The sequence below is a fragment of the Panthera uncia genome, chromosome F1 (assembly GCF_023721935.1).
Source record: "Panthera uncia isolate 11264 chromosome F1, Puncia_PCG_1.0, whole genome shotgun sequence".
In the NCBI taxonomy this organism is placed as follows: domain Eukaryota; kingdom Metazoa; phylum Chordata; class Mammalia; order Carnivora; family Felidae; genus Panthera; species Panthera uncia.
This window is the reverse complement of record NC_064813.1, coordinates 5,364,111-5,384,910: the sequence shown is the minus strand read 5'-3', so window position 1 is coordinate 5,384,910 and position 20,800 is coordinate 5,364,111. Positions and strand designations below refer to the sequence as shown.

General features: G+C 40.5%; 2 protein-coding genes across 7 annotated transcripts in view; one reads left to right on the top strand and one right to left on the bottom strand.

Moving 5' to 3' along the window:
- Nucleotides 1-5,277, bottom strand: part of ADSS2 (adenylosuccinate synthase 2) — a 39,163-nt gene extending 33,886 nt beyond the window's left edge. For 3 of the 4 annotated variants that reach the window (XR_007458700.1, XM_049633811.1, XM_049633808.1), the window contains exon 1: nucleotides 4,979-5,254. Coding sequence is in view for 3 of the 4 variants with exons in the window: in XM_049633811.1 (XP_049489768.1) it covers nucleotides 4,979-5,161 (183 nt within the window). In the remaining variant the exon portion in view is untranslated. Of the gene's footprint in view, nucleotides 1-4,978 lie in introns of all 4 variants that reach the window. The other variant, XM_049633810.1, reaches the window with a different exon arrangement.
- A 1,508-nt stretch (nucleotides 5,278-6,785) lies between these two features.
- The window catches only part of CATSPERE (catsper channel auxiliary subunit epsilon), a 195,191-nt gene continuing 181,176 nt past the window's right edge, over nucleotides 6,786-20,800 (top strand). Inside the window, exons 1-2 of one of the 3 annotated variants that reach the window (XM_049633803.1) lie at nucleotides 7,075-7,197; nucleotides 8,403-8,451. In XM_049633803.1, the coding sequence (XP_049489760.1) occupies nucleotides 7,133-7,197; nucleotides 8,403-8,451 (114 nt within the window). In that variant the 5' untranslated portion in view covers nucleotides 7,075-7,132. Of the gene's footprint in view, nucleotides 7,198-8,402; nucleotides 8,452-20,800 lie in introns of all 3 variants that reach the window. The other 2 variants (XM_049633802.1, XM_049633805.1) reach the window with 2 other exon arrangements.

The window sequence follows — 20,800 nt, the reverse complement described above, 5'->3', positions numbered from 1 at the left end:
GAAAGATCAGACACGCAACCAAAAACTGCATAAACCATTGATGTGTGATGCAGCTTTTGTAAACGCTTGAGAAAAGTTCACCCAATCATTACATTTATAAAGACACTTTCTTAAAAATGCACTGGAAGTATACGGCAGGTTTCAAGTCAAAAAAAATTTCTCATGAATAAAAAGAAGGCTTGATATAGACAAAAATCCCACTTTTCAAAGAAGAATTCTAAATAATCTGAACTACACAGAATTAAAAGTTGGTTTAATGCAAAGAACCATCCCACGTTGGAGCCAGAGTCGCCTTGGGAAGGGACTACTGTTGACGGTTCTCAACTGTGCCCACAGCCAACACTGAATACCTCAAAGTCCTCTTTTCCACTGGTAAAAGTATTCCGACAGTCACCAATCTCTACTTATTGGTGAGTAGCTTATCCATACTGATCTTTAGTGTCAAAATCTGACATGGGGCCCAAAAGATAATACTGCTAAATTTGGGTCCGGTTATAGTAAGCCAGTAACTATATGTCAATTTACCATTTCACTCTACATTTGTTCTGGGCAACAGTTTGTCCTAGAGATAACTTGAAATTACCCAACTCACTCACCCATTCCCACCAAAATTAAAGAAATAAAATAATATTGATCAGACGTCACTGAGATGATCTCATGATTTAAAAATTTATGCCTCAAAAATAGAGATTATACATTAACAAATTACATGTTATATCCTACTGTACTATTGTATATAATATCATTATATATTATCTATATTTATATCAACAGAATAGGCTTAAACAGTAAACAACTTGAGATATCCTCATTAACTAAATTTTCAGATCTACTGCCCTCAGCAGACAAAAACTATTTTACTGGAATGACACGGCACTCAAGCGAAATATGCTGAGGAAATACACACAAAAAATTACAAACATCAGTTTTCTCTTCAAACACACAAGACCTAAGACTTTAATATAAACCATTAAAGCCTCTGAACATAACGGTACAACATAAAAGTACTAGTTAAAATACTAAGTAACAAATGTTAATCCAACGAATGCTGGGGATTCCACCTTAAACTCATGCCATCAGTCAATTAACTTGTCCAGGGAGATGTTAAAATAATTTACAGGAAAGGGTTAAGCTACCGGTCTCAAAGAAATTTCTAGACGTGATCCAGACACCTAATAAATATTTGTTGAGGATTTACTTCCTCTCTGTCTCGCAGAGTACTTGGTGCTATGGAAAAAAACAACAACAAAAAAAGCATAAATCCTCGTTTTGAGAAAATTTATATTCTGGCAGGGAAAACACAGTAATCCAAGAAAGCAAGATTTAACCAAGTATACCACACATTGGTATACATCTCTGTACTTGGGAAAGTCTATGAACTTTATAAAAAGTGTTGACAGGGGACACAGAAATAGCGATTATTATGAATCTGGAAAAACAGTTTACCCTAAATGCTAATTCTTTACCACCTTCAAAATTGTGGGAAGTGGTTTGGGAGGTAATTTTAGTCAAGGCATTTAAAAAACACTTTAGTTATCCCTTTTAAATTATCTCTCAATTTTTCTAATCATTCCAATGACAAAGACTCAGTTTGCTGCTGTTAGGTCTGCTATACTTTTTTTTTTTTTTTTTTAACTTACTAATAGGTGGTTTCAGAGCCTTCTGCGAATGTCAGCATCTAGCTACAAATTAACATTTTCTTCATTGTATTTATTTTCATGGCAAGCTTTTATATAAAGCAAGTGACAGGATACACTTTGCCTTTATAATTAATTTTAGTTAACATTTTTCTTTATGTTAACTTTAAAACCCTGAAGGGAAAAAAAACACAAAGAGAGAGAGTACTGTCCTAACTATTCCGGATCCCAGGCAACTTCATGGTTAACCAAGACCACCTTGCTGACTTTCTAGAACAATAAATAAACCTGCTTAACAAGTGGTAGAAACAGTAACTGTTAAAACCTCTGTAGTTTCTACTCAACAAAATAAACAAAATAAAGTATAACAGTTTACTCTGGAGGATGGGGGGGGGGGTGGTGGTGATAGCAAGAGACTTCCTAACAAAGCAACTTTTATGCTGCCAGAAAGGGGCCGACCTACACCCACCCATACTTTAACTCTTTGAAAAACCCCTACCAGTATCCTTCTCCAATCCCTACCTGGCAATACCTGCTTATTTAGCAGCTGTCCCGAGGACTGTAAGCTCCTTGTGGGCACAATCCCTGCCTTTTTCAGCTTCTTAACTCTGGGGCTAAGTGGTTCCCCCTTTATCCCCTGTAGATACTCATTCGGTGATTGTTGGATAAATAAAATACACCTGGAGTTGGTCCTACACTTACGGCTTTTCCTTAAGAGACATCAATTTAAAATTAAGATATCAGGAGTGGTTGTTCTTTGATGTTAAGCCCTACATACTGATTTATGGATCTAGAGAATTTACCAAATTGTAAATAATTCTGTCTAAATCCTGAATCTGCAATATAGGCCTTAAGGGTGTTGATGAAAATGCCACTAGCATTGCATCTACTCTTTCCAATAAGGCATTTGATATATTTAACATAGTTAAGTGCAAGGTCAGTTTTTCTTTCAAAAACTTTACTTTAAATTGGAAAAAATTCCTTTATGATTCCATTGTTAAACCATGAACACATCATCTGTATACCACTTCTAGAGAAACAATCTGTACACAAGCTGAGTTTATGGCATGAATATGATCAATAAAAACTGTACCAAGTTCTAACAAAGTATAGATTTCCAGTAATACACAAAACTTAAATCACCAAACAAGGCATTTCAAGCTACAAATGTCTTTCCAACGTTGACTTTTCCCAGCGCTCTATATACACTGAGAATTTCAACATTCCATATTCTTCAGTTTTATAAGCCAGGAGAATCTCAGTAAGTAGGAGTCAGCTTACTAGGGCTGACCAAATAATATAAAGTTACCAAGGTGAATCACAAGAGAGATGCTTAAATCTATTCATTACGTAACTACTTTCAGTAACAAAACTAGTAAGAGTCCTTCCAATGATGAGCTCTTAAAAGGCACTAGAATATGAAGATTTTAGAATTATATAAGGATTGCAGTCAGTCAAAAGTTTACAGGTGGCGAACGTCTGCGTAACAGGTCTGCACAAATGTTCCTCCTCTGTCTTCAGCTAACAGTTTTAAGCCAAACTTGGCTCCTTTTCAATCACTTCTCTCTAGGCTTTCCAAGGGCATCAGATGAGATTGGTCCATGACCTTCATCAAGAGGACATTCACAACAACACAGAAACACCTTCTTTTGTATACAAATTCATTCTACTATTTTTCAAGGAAATACTAAAATCGAGGATCTTTTAGAATAAATGCTCTTCAACGTTACATTCTCCAAACCTTCTGACAACCCATAATGTTACTCAGCCTAAGCATTACTATTTCTGGGTAAGGAAGATGGCAGGAATGACAGGGAAGGGGACAAAGAGGCCCAGCCTCTCTCCCTTTCTACCCAGCAAGAGTTAGGTATTCTCATTCTTCTTTCCCTGTAGCATGGCCAGATCTGATTTTAAGACAAAAGCAAGGTGAAAGCGGGCTTTTGGAGCAGCTCCTAAGGCGATGTGGGGCAGGACTTGCATGGAAACACGCTTAGGAGTAAGGCAGTAAGTAAGTAAGTAAGGTAAGTGGGTCGCCAGAGGGCCCAAGGAAGAGAGATCTGAAGGTGGGGAGAGGTGGTGGTGGTGCTAAGTGGTAATACTAAGAGGCCATGACTACCTTGGCTAAGGAATGGGCAGGGTGAGTTTCTGCATGCAAAAAACCAAACCAAAACAAAACCCCACGACAAATCAGAGTATCTGCATTTAGCTTTTTCTGTACTTGTGATTACTTTGTTTCTGCTTGTTCAAATGGCATTCAGGTAGAACGCTTTCAATCGAGTGGGCCTACTAACTTGTTACAACATACACAGCATGGCATCATCATACTGTGCCACGTTCACGAGGAAGAGACCCACCTTCTTGCGAGGTAAACAGCAGTTCATTTCAAATACATCGCAATTTGTTTTGAAAGTGGTTATTGCTCAACCACTTCGAATTTTGAAACTGGTAATAGTTATCTAAGAGCCTTCACAAAGGCGTAGCCTAGAGGCTGCTTCAAAGCAACCGACAAATCAGAAGAAAGCTTACACTGAAAACCACGTGTCTCCGGGTAGGAAGTACATTACCGTTCCATTTCCCGAAAGTTCACTTTCCGTGTGAGCGTGTGAGCGTAACAATGTAAATATTTCTAAATACCACATTTGACATCCGCGCATTATTTGCCTCACTCGTAGAGGAGCTAGGATTCTTTCATCTGGGACCAACAAGTAACAATAATCTACCCTCAACATGAATACACGGGGTACGGAGTCAAAACCCGGGGCCGTTAACTGTGCAAAGCCCGGAGGCTGGGTTCTCGTGTCAACAAAGTGGACGGGAGGAGGCAAAGGTCTGCACACTGGGGGCCTGCAGGTGGGGGAGTGGCGAGCGGCTTTTCGGGCGCTTCGGAACAATCCATTCCGCGCCCCCCCCCCCCCCCCCCGCCTTCCATCGGTCTCCCTCGACTGGGTGGGTGGGTTAAGGGGAGGGAGCGTGCTGCAGCCGCGCGGGGTCTCCGCCCGGAGTCGGGAGCAGGCCTCCCTCGGGCGGGAGCGTCTCAAACTCGGACCGTATCCCGTCCCCACCCCGGCCCCAGACCCGGGGCTGGACACTGCCCCCCACACCCAAAACTGCAGCTCCCGAGGCATCGCGCGTCTCCCAAAGACTCCCCGTCAACCCTCGTTTTCCTCCAGAGCCACCCCAACCCCTCGGGTCAGGGGTCTCTGACCTCCCGCCATTTCTCCACGTCGCCGCAGCTCCGAGCAGGAGACAACCTCAAGGTGACACCTCCTTTTGGACGACGGATCCGGGTTCCGCGCCCGCGCTCTCGGGCCCGGCTTCGCGTCAGAGCCCGGTCGCCTCACCTGGCAGCGGCACACGATGTCGGCGTCCTGCGCCAGCAGATCCACCACCTTGCCTTTGCCTTCGTCGCCCCACTGCGCGCCCAGCACCACCGTCACCCGGTTCCCGCCGGGCCGCGCCCCGGGGCGGCCGCAATCGCCGTTGGGCAGGGAGGATGCCGCCGGGTTGGTCTCGGCGAACGCCATGGCTCCGGTGACGCGAGGAGAGCCCGAAGGAGGCGCGGGCGGCGAGGAGTGCGCGAACCGAACTGCTCTGCGGCCGCCAGCCACATGCGGAGGAAGAAGGAGCCAGAGGCCGGCCCCGCCCCCGCCCCCGCCGGGCCGCCCCTCTCCAGCCAGGCCCCGCCCCGCTCTCCGCCACAGCCCACTCAAGGGGCGACCATGACTGCCCCGCGCAGGCCGGCCGCCGCAGCACCGCCCGCAGGAAGAGGCCCCGGTGGCGGCAACCGCCGCCACCCGGGACTGAGGCCACGCCCCTTCCGCAGCCTGGCGCGCCACCCCAGGGGGAGCCCGCGAGCGGAAGGTGGCGGGGGCCGGGCCTCGAGCGCGCTTCGCCTCATCGCCCCGCCCATCCGCCCTGGTCCCGCTTTTCAAACTGGAGAGGCGCGGAGGTGCGTGCTCGAGCGTCGGACTACAACTCCCGGCATGCAATACTCTGGGCGGAGGCGACGTTTTCTGGGGCCATGGTGTTCTGCAAGCGTTCGTCCTCAAATTGTTTTTTAATGACTTGTCTTTATTCAGCGACGAGATAGCGTGTGCGAAATTCAAAGGGTGGAATTCCAAAATACAAATGGGATGGAATTGAAATGTGTAGATTTGGAACTGGAAACTAAAGGCCTGGAAGTAAGAGAGATGGGGCAGGGATCAAAGAGGGCAAACTCAAAAGCAGAGCAATGGAGGACATTAGAACTGAAAGTCTAGAGATCAAGTAAAGTTCCAACCCTTCTCATTTTACACACTAGTAACAGAGGCTCAGAGAAGAGGAGAATATTGATGTATAGTTTGTGCCAAATATTGTGATGCACTTAGCTCTTTTAAATTCCACAACCACGTAAGGGAAGTAATACTCTCTTACCCTTATTTTATAGGATTTAAAAGTTAACTGCTGTAGTGCGGGCTGAATTGGCACCGAGAGAGCCCAGAGCCCAGGCCCTTTTTGTACATTCCACTCTTTAGTGTTTGAATCGCGCCTAGCTTCTGCTGGAGTAAACTGTATCACCTGCTGATCTAATCCTCTTCCAACTGCAACACAAATTAACTATGACAGCTAATTCTGATATAAAGTTGCTTCGGGAAAAAGTGCGAATAGAGCCTCATGTAAACATTAAGTGCAATGTCTACTACATATATATCGTATACACACAATCACGTTCTCTAATGGTCCCTAGAGCGTATTTTAGTATCATACTGGTTTTATTCAATGATTCCTTGTCGGTAAACCTTGAGGACGTACTACAAACCATGATGGTACTGGGCACTGAGGACGTAAGGAGGAGTAAAGGTAGTTGCAGCACTCAAGGATTCAGATTATTTGGTCTACTAACAAATAAACATAAATTAGAAAACTGAAAATTGTGTTTATCTTAGCTTTACCACAAGATTACAAACCCCTTTGTAAACCAGAAAGCTGTCATATTTCCTTGTACTCAAGTGCACGAGGTGGCTTTGGGCCTAAAGTAGGTGCTCAATAAGTCCCCGTTACTGTTCATTTCTGTTGAACTTAAAAACCACTTCTAGAGTGCTGGATCCTGGAAAGTACTGCCAGATATGTATTCGCTATTGCAATATTTATGTACAGTCACAACGAAGACTTGGGCTAAAGGATGCAGGAACTTAAAAGCTTCACCCTCGTTCCGTCAACTGGGATTTTCCGGAGTGGTTTTGCTCTTTCACTCCCAAAAAGCACGGTTTCTGCCCTTCCTCCCGTCTGGTTTTACGTTTCCTCCTCCAACCAACTGCCAAGCTCAGGGATAGCGCAGGTAGCGGCGCGCTGGCACGCATGCGCACTGCGCTCTGGCCCTCGCGGGTGGGGCTCGACCCCGCCCTGCGGCGCCGGGCCCCGGGCACCTCCTCGGCGGGTCCGCCGGCACCCCCGGGGAGCGCGCGGGAGCAGGGTGGGCGTGGCCCGGGCCGTTGGGCGGACGCCATCCCGGCGCCATGTCGGCCCAGGGAGTGGCGGTGTTGCTGTCGTGGCTGAGCTGCTGCGGCTCGGCCCTGTGGAGGTAGAGAGACGCCCAAGGCGCCCTGGGACACCGGGCAGGGCGCGCCCCCGCGCCCCCGCGCCCTGGCCCACCCGCCCCTGCGGACCAGCGCCCCGAGCCCCAGCTGCCGGCCCCCAGCACCGGCGCCCCGCCGCCCCCTTCCGCCAGTTTTCCATGAATGGGGCGGGAGTGAGGGGCAGCGCTAGGGCTCTGCTACTCCAGGGTCTTGGTGACGTCGCGTGGCTGTCGGGTGGACAGCTGAGCCCCCGCGAATCCGTACACTCGTTTCCTCCTGCCGCGCTCTCGTTCCGCCAGAGACGAGCGGAGCAAACGAGAACCCAGAAGTCGCCACCACCGGGGAGTGGAGGCAGGGAGCAAGGGCACTTCCCTAGGATGACTAGGTGGTTGATGGTTTCTGGCGCTTTGTAAGCTTCCATTTTTTCCTCTATAAGGTGAAGAAGATGAAACCTGCCTCACGGGGTTGTCGTGAGGCTTGAATGCAAAGATATATTTAGCTCCCAGCATAGGCCTGGCAAACAATGGATCAATAAATAAGGATAGGGGATATTATTAAGGATTGCCTGTGAATTCTAGGTGTTGTATAAACTTTATGTTGTACCCCAGAGGTCACCAAACTTTTCTGGAAAGGACCAGGTAGTAAATATTTGGGCTTTACAGATGATGCAGTCAACTTGCCACCTTAGGGATTCATGCACACCCTTACAATAGCGAACCAGGAAATGTGGCTGTGCGCCAATGAATCTCTATTTTAAAAACAAACAGGTGGAATTGGACCTGTAAGGCATGGTTTGACACCCCCTAGTCTACATTCATAACGGACGAGAATACTAAATTCATTGAGATAATTAGTGCAGACAAAGTTCCAGGCAAAATTCAGGGTAGATGTCTTATTGAACGAGTTCTTCCTTTGCTCAAGGTCTAACAGATATGTACCTACATTTTCTACTAAGAGCATTAACATTTTGTTTTTGACATTTCGTATCCCGATGGAGTTGGTTTCCTTTAATGATCTAAGGTAGGGCTGCAATCATTTCTTTCTCCTTATGAGTCCAGTTCCGTTTTCCAGTTCCATTTATTGAATATTGCCTCTGTCATATACAAAACTTCCCTCTGCACTTATGCCAACTTAAGGGTTTGCTATACAATCCCTCTTATTTGGAGGAGAAATTAGTTTTAATATTTATATTTGACCTTTTCCTCCACAGGTATTCCAGTAACAGCCCAAGCTACCTCATTTTTAGTACCAGAAGTACTGTAAGTGTTTAATTTTTTTCAAACTATAGTCAAGAATCATTTTTTACCTTAGAGCAAAGAGCAGTGTTTTATATTAGTTGTATAGTGTGGTGTCATTCATTTATTTTTATTTTATTTCCGTTGTCTCATTTGTCATCCTAATATAAATCCCCTTCCCAATGAATGTCCTTAAATGTGTATGTAGCAAAAACAAATAATGTGGTTTTGAGTGTTTTTTTTATTTAGTATTCACAGATAAGATGGCCATACAATATATTGTCTAAACTATTGACAGTGAAAGATAGTGCTATTAATATTTTTGCTGGGACAGCAGGTATGAATTGGAACTGCCTAGATAAACGGAGATGTATGGTCACCAAAGCTGTAGATTTCATTCTCTATATTACTTTTTTTATCCAATACTTTGCCTTAATTTCTTCTGAATGCTGCCTGCTTACTAGCGTGTGTTTTATTTTATTTATATATCCCTCTAATGATGGACACATGGCTTTCTATCACCACAAACAACACTGTGAAGAATATCCTTCTACATGTCCTTTTATGGGTCTGCGCAATAATTTTTCAGTTATGGTTGCAGGGACACAGGGAAAGCAGACAATTTAACTAAATTCTGCAAGATTGTTCTTAAATGGCAATCACAATTTCCACTCTCACCTAGTACACATCTCCACCAAAGTCTGGTATTATTGAAGTTTCTATTTTTTACCAACATCATTAGTATATGCTAATATCACTGTTGCTGTTTTCAGTTCTCTGACGGCTTGTGATTTTGAGCATCTCTTACCACATTTACACAAGCTTCTCTTCTGAATTGCCTGGTCATAACCTTTTGCCCATTTTCCATTTACGTTTATGCCCTTTTCTTGTTGATTTACAGAGTGCTGTATACATTCCACTCTCTATATTAGTTGAATATTGGTTTTAAATGTTTCAGTTATCAGGGCATCTGGGTGACTCAGTTAAGTGTCCAATTATTGACCTCAGCTCAGGTCTTGATCTCCGAGTTGTGAGTTCAAGCCCCACGTTGGACTTTGCACTGGGAGTGAAGCCTGCGTAAAAAAAAGTTTAAGTTTTAATCATTTTCTTGTCTCTCATCTACTCATCTAACCATTAACTTTGTCCATGGATATTTTATTTTTCAAGAAAAGGCCGACTTTTGTTGAACTAAACCACTCCGCCTCCCCGCTCCCCCCCACTCTTTTTGACCTCATACTTTCTACTTTTTTTGCAGCCTTTTTTTTTTTTTAGTGTTTATTTATTTTTGAGAGAGAGAGAGAGAGACAGAGTGTTAGTGGGGGAGGGGCAGAGAGGGAGGGAGACACAGAATCTGAAGCAGGCTCCAGGCTCTGAGCTGTCAGCACAGAGCCCAACATGGGGCTTGAACTCAAGAACTGTCAGCTCATGACCTGAGCCAAGTCAGACGCTTAACCAACTAAGCCACCCAGGTGCCCTTGGAGTCTTACTTAAGAAAAATCTTCTCCTGCCTGGAGTTGCAAAGATATTTATCCTTTTTCTTTTATATGCTTTATATCTTGACCTTTCAAATATAGGTCAGAAATTCATCTAGAGTCCACTTGTATATAATATAAAGTATGCATTCACATTACTTTCTCCATGTAATGAACCACCATCAATTAAACAACTTACTGTTTTTCTATTATTTTCTGGTATTATCTTTTTAGATGTTGTTAATATCTATATATAGAAAAAAGATAATACCAGAAAAATAATAGAAAAACAGTAAGTTGTTTAACGTAGCTGCAGTTTAGCTTCAATGGTGTATACTCTTTCCTTGAATTAACATGCCACAGTATAGGCGTCATTTTATTCTAGATAAGCAACTAGGTTGTTTCCATTTTTAGTCTGCTATGATTAGGGCCACTAGGAACATTTTTATGCCTATCTTCTGCTTAACATATATGCATTTCTGGTGGGTATATAACTAAGTGGAATTGGTAAGTCCTGGGGAATATGCACGTGTTCAGCTTTAGTAGGTGATGCAAAAGATTTTACAAAGTAATTGTATCAGTTTACACTTATATTCTATGTTTATGTATATCATTGCATTTATTCAAAATTTATTACGTTACTCAAAGTCGGGCAAAAGGAAACTATACAAACAATGTCATTTGTTTTTAAATCCATTGCTATCCATTTCTTATAAAATCTGTACTTATCACCTAAATTGTTATTTGTAGTTAATTTCTTTAATATCATTTATCTATTTCATCTTTGTTTCTTGAACATCTTTGCTGTATAATTGACCATTTGATTAGTCATTTTAAAAATCTCTTTTTTTTCTAAGTAATCTCTGCACCCAGCATGAAGCTCAAACTCATAACCCCACAATTAAGAGTTACATGCTCCACCAACTGAGCCAGCCAGGCACCCTGTAAAAATCTCCTTTCTTGATCTCTACTGTTTCTTTATCATTTTTTTTTGGGGGGGGTGGTGACAAATATATCATCTTAGTTGGCAATTGGTAACCAAAATAGTGGAATTATGTCATTATAGAAATGCAAATTGGGAGCCAGAGTTTGATTCTCCACAAGGAAGGTAGACAAAATGCAAGAGAGTAGATGCTAAAACCAGTGGTACGGCAGCTTCCTTGCAAGTGATATTCAGAGAAAGAAAGAAATTATTGAGTGTACAGAAGACACTTCAGGGATGAAATATTTCATAAATCTTGATGGAAAGCATTTTGAAACAATTTTTCTCTACCTATTTGCTTTTCTGGGAGCTTTGGCATGAGCTCTGGCAGGATTCAGGTTTGACACACATCTAGGAACCTGTGAAGGTGCTCTGAGGGAACATAAGCTGATGGAGGCCATCTCTCTACTTCCCTATGTCTCTCTACAGCTTGCCAGTATCTCCCATAAAGGAACTTATGCATTTGTCTAGAGCCTCGTTTTTGTAACCCACAGGACACCTCCGGATTTCCTGGCTCTAGTGGCCAGGGAGGCTTACACTTGTAGTCCCATTGGACTATATATATTTGTATACTTTAAAAGCTACTGCTTGAGTGTCTGGCTTCTAGACAACATGAATCTAGGTGCTCACTGAGATCCTCCCTTTGGGACAATGACAGGACTGGAACATCCTCAACTACTGGGAGTTATTAAAAATGAAGTAAGCTTCTTGGACAATCACAAAGTTTTGAAGGACAACCAAGACCTAGGGCAAGGTTAAATGATAAGCTTCATCTTTTACACAAGGCCACTTCATCAAGACTAGAAGAGGTGGTTATTTTATCTAATGCATAGAAATGAACACAAGAGAGTCAAGGAAATAGAAGAAACAGAGGAATATGTTCCAAACAAGAGAATAAGATAAAACCTCAGTGACAGGGGTGGGGGAGACACCTTACTCTAATGGAGATAAGTAATTTGCCTGATAAAGAGTTCAAAATGATAGTTGTAAAGATGCCCTTTGAACTCAGGAGAAGAATGGTTGAACACAGTAAGAACTTCAACCAAGAGATACAAAATATAAGAAGATACCAAATAGAAGTCACAGAGCTGAAGGATATAATAACTGAACTGAAAGGTACACCACAGGGTTCAGTAGAAGACTAGACAAGGCAGAAGAAAGGATCTGTGAACCTGAAAGCAGAGCAGTGGAATACACCTAAACAGAGCAATAAAAAGAAAAAAGAGTGGGGGGAAAAAGTAAAGAAATATTAAGGGACTTACAGAACAACATCAAGTGGACTAACATTCACATTATAGGGGCCCAAAAGAAGAGAGAAAGGGGCTGACAATTTTTAAAGAAATAATGACTGAAAGCTTCCCTAATTTGGGGAGGGAAACAGACATCCAGATACAGGAAGCCCAGAGAGTTACAAATAGGATGAACCCAAAGAGACCCCAACAAAGACACATTATAATTTAAACATTGAAAGTTAAACACAAGGAGAGATCTTACAAGCAGCAAGAGAAAAATAACTTCTGTTACATGCAAGATAAACCCCATAAGGCTATCAGTAGATTTTTAAGCAGAAACATTGCAGGTCAGAAGTGAGTGGCACAATATATTCAAAGTGCTGAGAGAAAAAAACTTCCACACAAGAATACTCTGTGCAGCAAAGTTTTCATATAGAATTGAAGGAGAAATCGTTTTCCAGATAAGCAAAAGCTAAAGGGATTCATCATCACAAACTAGCCTTACAAGAAATGTGAAAGTGACTTTTTATGCTGGGCGGGGGGAGGAGAGGTACTAATTAGTAACAAGAAAACATGAAAGAATAAATCTCACTGGAAAGGTAACTGTATAGTAAAGGTAGTGGGTTAGTTACTTATAAAGCTAGTGTGAAGGTGAAAAGACAAAAGTACTAAAAATAAACTAATAATTTCTTAAGGGATGCACAGGAAAAAAAGATGTGAACTATGACATCAAAAACAATGTGCAAGGGGTTAGTAAAAATGTAGCACTTTAGATTGTGATCAACCTTAAGTTATTATCTACTTAAAATACACTGTTACAAGTTTTTGTGTGTAAGCCTCATGGTAACCACAAAGCAAAAAACCTATAGTAGATACATAAAAGATAAGGAAGAAGGAATCTAAGTATGCCACAAAAGTCAACAAAACAAAAGAAAGAGAGGAGAGAAGAAAGAAACACAGAGAAACTACAAACCAGCCAGAATACAGTTAACAAAATGGCGTAAGTACAGCCATACCTCATATCATTGTGCTTCACTTTATTGTGCTTTGCAAATACTACTGTTTTGTTTTTGTTTTTGTTTTACATATTGGAAGGTTTATGGCAACCCTGCATCAAGCAAGTCTGTCAACACCATTTTCCCCATACCATCTCATCTGCTCATTTCATGTCTCTGTGTCACATTTTGGTAATTCTCACAATATTTCAAATTTTCATTATTGCATTTGTTATAGTACTCTGTGATCAGTAACTGCAGCTTGCTGAAAGCTCACATGATGGTTAACATTATTCACAATGTTTTTTAAACTAAGGTATGTACGACATAATGCTATCACACACTTAATAAACTATAGTACAGTCTAAACAATGTTTATATGCACTGGAAAACAAAAAAATTATGTGATTCATTTTATTGTGATATACAATTTATTGTAGTGGTCTGTAAATGAAACTGTAATATCTCAGAGGTATACTTGTACATACCTATCAGTAATTACTTTAAATGTAAATGGACTAAATTCTCTAATCAAAAAACCAAGTGGCTGGCTGGATTTAAAAAAAAATCCATCTATGTGCTGCTGATAAGAGACTCAACAGATGTGAGGACAAACACACAGACTGAAAGTGAAGGGATGGAAAAGGATATTCTGTGCAAATGGAAACCAAAAGAAAGCAGCATTGGCTATACTTATATCACATAAAATAGGCTTCAACACAAGAGCATTACATGAAGAAGAAGCGTTCAATTGAATAAGATGACATAACATTGGTACCTATTTATGCATTCTGCATAGGAGTTGCTGAACATATAAAACTAATAACAGAACTAAAGGGAGAAATACATAGCAATACAATAATAGTAGGGGATGTTATTATCCCACTTTCATTAGTGCATAATCCAGACAGAAAATCAAAACAGAAATATCAGCCTTGAACAACACATTCAACCAGATAGAAGTTAACAGATATTTACAGAACATCCCATCCAAAATGAACAGAATACACATTCTTCTCAAACACAGGGAACATTCTCCAGAATAGAGAGGTCATGTGTTAGGCCACAGAGCAAGTCTTAAGATTAGTATCATATCAAGGATGCTTGGGTGGCTCAGTCGGTTGAGCATATGACTTTGTCTCAGGTCATGATCTCTGTTTGTGGGTTTGAGCCCCACATCAGGCTCTGCACTGACAGCTCTGAGCCTGGAGCCTGCTTCAGATTCTGGGTCTTCCTCTCTCTCTCTGCCCCACCCCCACTCATGCTCTGTCTCTCAAGAATGAATAAACATTAAAAAAAAATAAAAAATAAACATTTTAAAAAATTTAAAAAAGAAGATTAATATATCATGCAAATTTTCTGACTGCAATGGTATAAAACTGGAAATCAATGATAAATAGAAAACTGGAAAATTCACAAATATGTGGGGATTAAACAACATGCTACTGAACAACCAAAGCATCAAAAAATAAATTGAAAGACAAATCAACCAGTAACTTGAGACAAATGAGGAGGGAATGGGATGCAGCAAAAACACTTCTAAGATAGAGGTTCATAGCTTAAATGCCTAAATCAACTAACAAGAAAAATATCAAACAATATTACACCCCAAGAAACTAGAAAAAGAAGAAATGAAGCCCAAAGTAGGTAGGTAGAAGGAAATAACAAAGATAAGAACAGAAATAAATGAAGTAGATGGGGCACCTGGGTGGCTCAGTCAGTTAAGCATCTGACTTTAGCTCAGGTCGTGATCTTGCAGTTCATGGGTTCAAGCCTTGCGTCAGGCTCTGTGCTGACAGCTCACAGTTTGAAGCCTGCTTCGTATTCTGTGTCTCCCTCTCTTTCTGCCCCTCCCCTGCTCATGCTCTTTGTCTGTCTGTCTCTCTCTCTCTCTCTCAAAAATGAATAAAACATTAAAAAAAAAGAAAGAAATGAAATAGAGATTACAATAACAATAGAAAAGATCAATGAAACTAAAAGCTGGTTCTTTGAAAAGATAAAATTAACTGCAGGATACAAAATCAATATTCAAAAATCTCTTGTGTGGCTGTACATTAACAGCAGTCTGAAAGAGAAATTAAGAAAACAATCGTATTTGGAATTACATCAAGAAATAAAAATACTTAGCAATAAATTTAACCAAGGAGGTAAAAGACTGCTACATTAAAACTATAAGATATTGATGGAAGAAATAGAAGAAAACATAAATAAATGGAAAGATATTCCACACCCATGGGTGAAAAGAATTAACATTATTGGGGCACCTGGGCGGCTTAGTCAGTTAAGCATCCGACTACAGCTCAAGTCATGATCTCATGGTTCGTGAGTTTGAGCCCCGCACCGGGCTCTGCGCTGACAGCTCGGAGCCTGGAACCTGCTTTGGACTCTGTTTCCCTCTCTCTCTGCCCATCCCCTATTTGCACTCTGTCTCTCTTTCTCTCTCAAAAATAAATAAACATTTTTTTAAAGAATTAACATTGTTAAGGTGACCATACAACTCCAAGAAATCTACACTTTCAGTGCAATCTTTATCAAAATTCTGATGCCATATTTTGCAGAAATAGAACAAACAATGGTAAAGTTTGTGTAAAGCCCTAAAAGACCTTAAATAGCCAAAGCAATATTGAGAAAGAAGAACAAAGCTGGAGGCTTCACATTATCTGATTTTAAACTACATCACAGAGCTATAGCAATCAAAACAATATGTTGGCATAAAAATAGATATAGAGGGGTGTCTGGGTGGCTCGGTTGGTTGAGTATCCAACTCTTGATTATGGCTCAGGTCATGATCTCACAGTTTGTGAGACTGAGCCCCAAGTTGGGCTCTGCACTGACAGTGTGAGTCCTGCTTGGGATTCTCTCTCTCTCTCTCTCTCTCTCTCTCTCTCTCTCTCTGCCCCTCCACCCCCCTCTCAAAATAAATAAACGTTTAAGAAAAGGGGCACCTGGGTGACTCAGTCGGTTAAGCATCTGACTCTTGGTTTCAGCTTAGGTCAAAATCTCATGGTTCATGTGCTGACAGCACAGAGCCTGCTTGGGATTCTCTGTCTCCCTCTGTCTTCCCTTCCCCTGCTCTCTTTCTCTCTCTCAAAATAAATAAATAAACTTCAAAATACATACATAGAGAGGGATGCCTGGGTAGCTCGGTTGTTTGAATGTTCATCTTTGGTCAGGTCATGATCTCACAGGTCATGAGTCTGAGCCCCAAATGTGCTCACTTCTGTCAGTGCAGAGCCTGCTTCAGAGCCCCCCTCTTTCTCTGCCCCTCCCCTGCTTGTGCTCTCTCTCTTGCTCTCTCTCTCTTAAAAATAAATTAACAACATTAAAGAAGACAACACAGAGATTGATGAAACAGAATAGAGAGCCCAGAAATAAGCCCCTGCATATATGGTCAATTAATTTGCAACAAAGGAGCCAGGAATATACAATGGGAAAAAGACAGTCTTTTTAATAAAAGGTGTTGTGAAAACTGGATAGCCATATGCAAAAGAATGAAACTAGACAAGTATCTTATACCATATACAAAAATTAACTGAAAATGGATTAAAGTCCTGAATAAAAGACTTGAAACCATAAAACTCTGAGAAGAAAACACAGGCAGTAAGTTCCTTCACATTGGTCTTGGCAATGACTTTTTTTTTAAACTGACACCAAAAGCAAAGGCAACAAAGACAAACATAAACAAATGGGACTACAACAGACTAAAAATATTTTTCACAGTAAAGGAAATCATCAATAAGATGAAAGGGCAATGTACCGAATAGGTGAAAATATCTACAAACCATGTATCTCATAAGGGGTTAACATCCAAAATATATAAAGAACTCATACAACATACAACATAAAATAGGAAAAAGCAAACAATTTGATTTAAAAATGAGAAGAAGATTTAAATGGACATTTTTCCAAAGAAGATCTACGGATTGCCAACAGGAACATGAAAAAGTGCTCAGTGTCACTAATCATCAAGGAAATGCAAATCAAAACCACAATGAACTCACTTCACACCAGTTAGAATGCCTATTATCAGAAATGAGAGAGGATAAACAGTGACTGACACCACAGAAACACAAAGGATCATAAGAAAATACTGTGAAAAAGTATATGCCAACAAACTGGACAGCCTGGAAGAAATGGATAAATCTAAATAATCTTCCAAAGCTAAACAAGGAAGAAATAGAAAATCTGAGCAGACCAATTAAAAGTAACAAGATTGAATTGGTAATCAAAAACTATCACAGAATAAAAGTCCAGGACCAGATGTATTCACATAATGAATTTTACCAGACATTTAAAGAAGAGTTAATATCTATTCCCCTCAAATTCTTCCCGAAAATTGGAGAAGGAAAGCTTCTAAATACATTCTATGAGGCCAACATTACCCTGATACCAAAAACAGACAATGACACCACAAAAAAATAAAACTACAGGCCAATATGCATGATGAACATAGATGGAAAATCCTCAACAAAATATTAGCAAACTGCATAAAACAATACATTGAAAGATCACTCACCATGATCAAATGGGATTTATTCCCAGGATGCAAGCATGGTTCAATATCTGTAAGTCAATCAATGTCATAAATGACATCAAGAAAATGAGGGGGAAAATTATATGATCATCTCGGTAGATGCAGAAAAAGCATTTGACAAGATTCATGATAAAAATTTTCAACAAAATGGGATTAGAGGGAACATACCTCAATATAATAAAGGCCATATAGGAAAACCCCACAGCTAACATTATACTCAATGGTGAAAAACTGAAAGCTTTTCCTTTAAGGGCAGGAACAAGACAAGGTTCCTTTAAGGGCAGGAACAAGACTCTCACCACTTTTATTCAACCTAGTACTGGAAGTCCTAGCCACCCACAGCAATAAGACAAGAAAAAGAAACAAGATGCATGCATATTGCTAAAAAAAGAAAAAAAAAGGGTGGGGGGCGCCTGGGTGACTCAGTCGGTTGAGCGTCTGACTTCGGCTCAGGTTATGATCTTGCTGTCCATGAGTTCGAGCCCCGCGTCGGGCTCTGTGCTGACAGCTCAGAGCCTGGAGCCTGTTTCACATTCTGTCTCCCTCTCTCTGCCCCTCCCCCCACTCATGCTTGGTCTCTCTCTCTCTCTGTCAATAATAAATAAACACTAAAAAAATTTTTTTAAAAAAGTTAAACTGCCACTATTTGCAGACCACATGATACTTTATAGAGAAAATCCTAAAGACTCTACCAAAAAGCTACTAGAAGTAATAAACCACTTCAGTAAAGTTACAGGATACAAAACTAATATGCAGAACTCTGTGCTATTTACTAACAACAAAGTAACGACTTTATTGTTAGTACTAACAGTAAAGTCCCAGAAAGAGAAATTTGAAAAACAACACCACTTTCAATTGCATCAAAAGTAATAAAGTACCTAGGAATAAACTTAACCAAAGAGGTGAAAGACGTGTACTCTGAAAACTATAAAACACTGATGAAAGAAATTGAAAATGACACAAACAAATGGAAAGATGTTTAATTCTCATGGATTGGAAGAATTAATATTGTCAGAATATCCATATTATCCAAAGCAATCTGCAGATTCAGTGCAATCCCTATCAAAATACCAATAGCATTTTTCACAAAACTAGAACAAATAATACTAAAATTTGTATGGACCCACAGAAGACCCTGAATAGCCAAAGCAATCCTGAGAAAGAAGAGCAAAGCTGGAGGTATCACAGTTTCAGATTTCAAAATAATACTACAAATCTGTAGTAATCAAAATAGAATGATACTGGCAGAAAAATAAACACATAGATCAATGCAACAGGATAGAAAGCCCATAAATAAACCCACATTTCTATGATCAATTAATCTATGACAAAGGATGCTGGAATATACAATGGGGAAAAGATAGTCTTTTCAATAAATGGTGTTGGGAAAACCGGACAGCTTCATGTATAAGAATGAAACTGGACTACTTTTAGCAACATACAAAAAAAAAAAAAAAAAAAAAGAAAGAAAAGAAAAAAACTCAAAATGGATTAAAGACCTAAACACGAGACCTGAAACCATAAAAATCCTAGAAGAGAAAGCACACAGGCAGTAATTTCTGTGACACTGAGTATACCAACAGTTTTCTAGATATGTCTCCTAAGGCAAGTAAGACAAAAACAAAAATAAACTATTCGTACTACATCAGAATAAAAAGCTTTTGCACAGCAAAGGAAACTATAGAAGTAAAAGACAACTACTAAATAGGAGAAGATGTTTGCAAATGATATACCTGATAAGGTGTTAATACCCAAAATATATAAAGAACTTATATGACTCAACCCCACCAAAACCCCAAAAACAAATAATCTGATTAAAAGTGGGCAGAGGGGTACCTGGGTGACTCAGTTGGGTGAGCATCTGACTTTTGATTTTGGCTCAGGTCATGATCCCAAGATTGTGGGATCAAGCCTCCCATTAGGCTCCATGCTGAGCGTGGAGCCTGCCTAAAACTCTCACTCTCTTCCTCTGCCCCTCTCCCCCACTTGCTCTCTTTCTCTTAAAAAAAAAAAAAAGTATTAAAAAATGGGCAGAGAAGCTAAATAGACAATTTTCCAAGGAAGATGTGCAGATGGCCAACAGAGACATGAAAAGATGCTCAACAACACTCATCATCAGGGAACTGCAAATCAAAATCACAATGAGATATCACTTCACATCAGTTAGAATGGCTAAAATCAAGAAGACAAGAAACAGTAAGTATTAATAAGGATGTGGAGAAAAAGGAACCCTTTTGCACTGTTGGTGGGAATATAAATTGACACAGCCACTGCAGAAGAGTATGGAGATCCATCAAAAAATTAAAAATAGAAATACCATATGATCCAATAATTCCACTACTGTTTACTCAAAGAAAATGAAAACACTAACTCAAAAAGGTATATGCCTCTCTGTGTTTATTACAGCATTGTTTACGATAGCCAAGACATGAAGCAACCTAAGTATCCATCAATAGATGAATTGATAAAGACAATGTGATACGTACACACCCACAAACACACAAAATGGAGTTTTACACAGCTATAAAAAAGGATGAGATTGTGCCATTTGAGACAGCATGGATGGACCTAGAGGGTATAATGCTAAGTGAGGTAAATTAGACTGAGAAAGACAAATACCATATGACTCCACTCAAAATGGAATCTAAAACAAGTGAATAAGCAAATAGAGGTATTCTAGACATAATATTTCATCCATAAGTATTTTAGTATGTATGTTAAAATGTTAAGATTCTTAAATTTTATTATTATTTTTACTTCCTTAAGTAATCTATACACCCACTGTGGGTATCAAACTCACGACTCTTGAGATCAAGAGTTGCATGCTCTAAGGGTGCCTGGGTGGCTCAGACAGCTGGGCGTCTGACTTCAGCTCAGGTCATGATCTCACCACTCATGAGTTTGAGCCCCGTGTCAGTCTCTGTGCTGACAGCTCAGAGCCTGGAGCCTGCTTTGGATTCTGTGTCTCCCTCTCTCTCTGCACCCACCCCCTCTCCTTCAAAAATAAATAAACATTTTAAAAAAGGCAACCCTAAAACTCTTTACATACATACATACATACATACATACATACATACATACATACCATAGCCAAGGCAATTAGACAAGAAAATGAAATAAAGACATCCACATTGGAAAGGAAAAAAATAAATTACCTC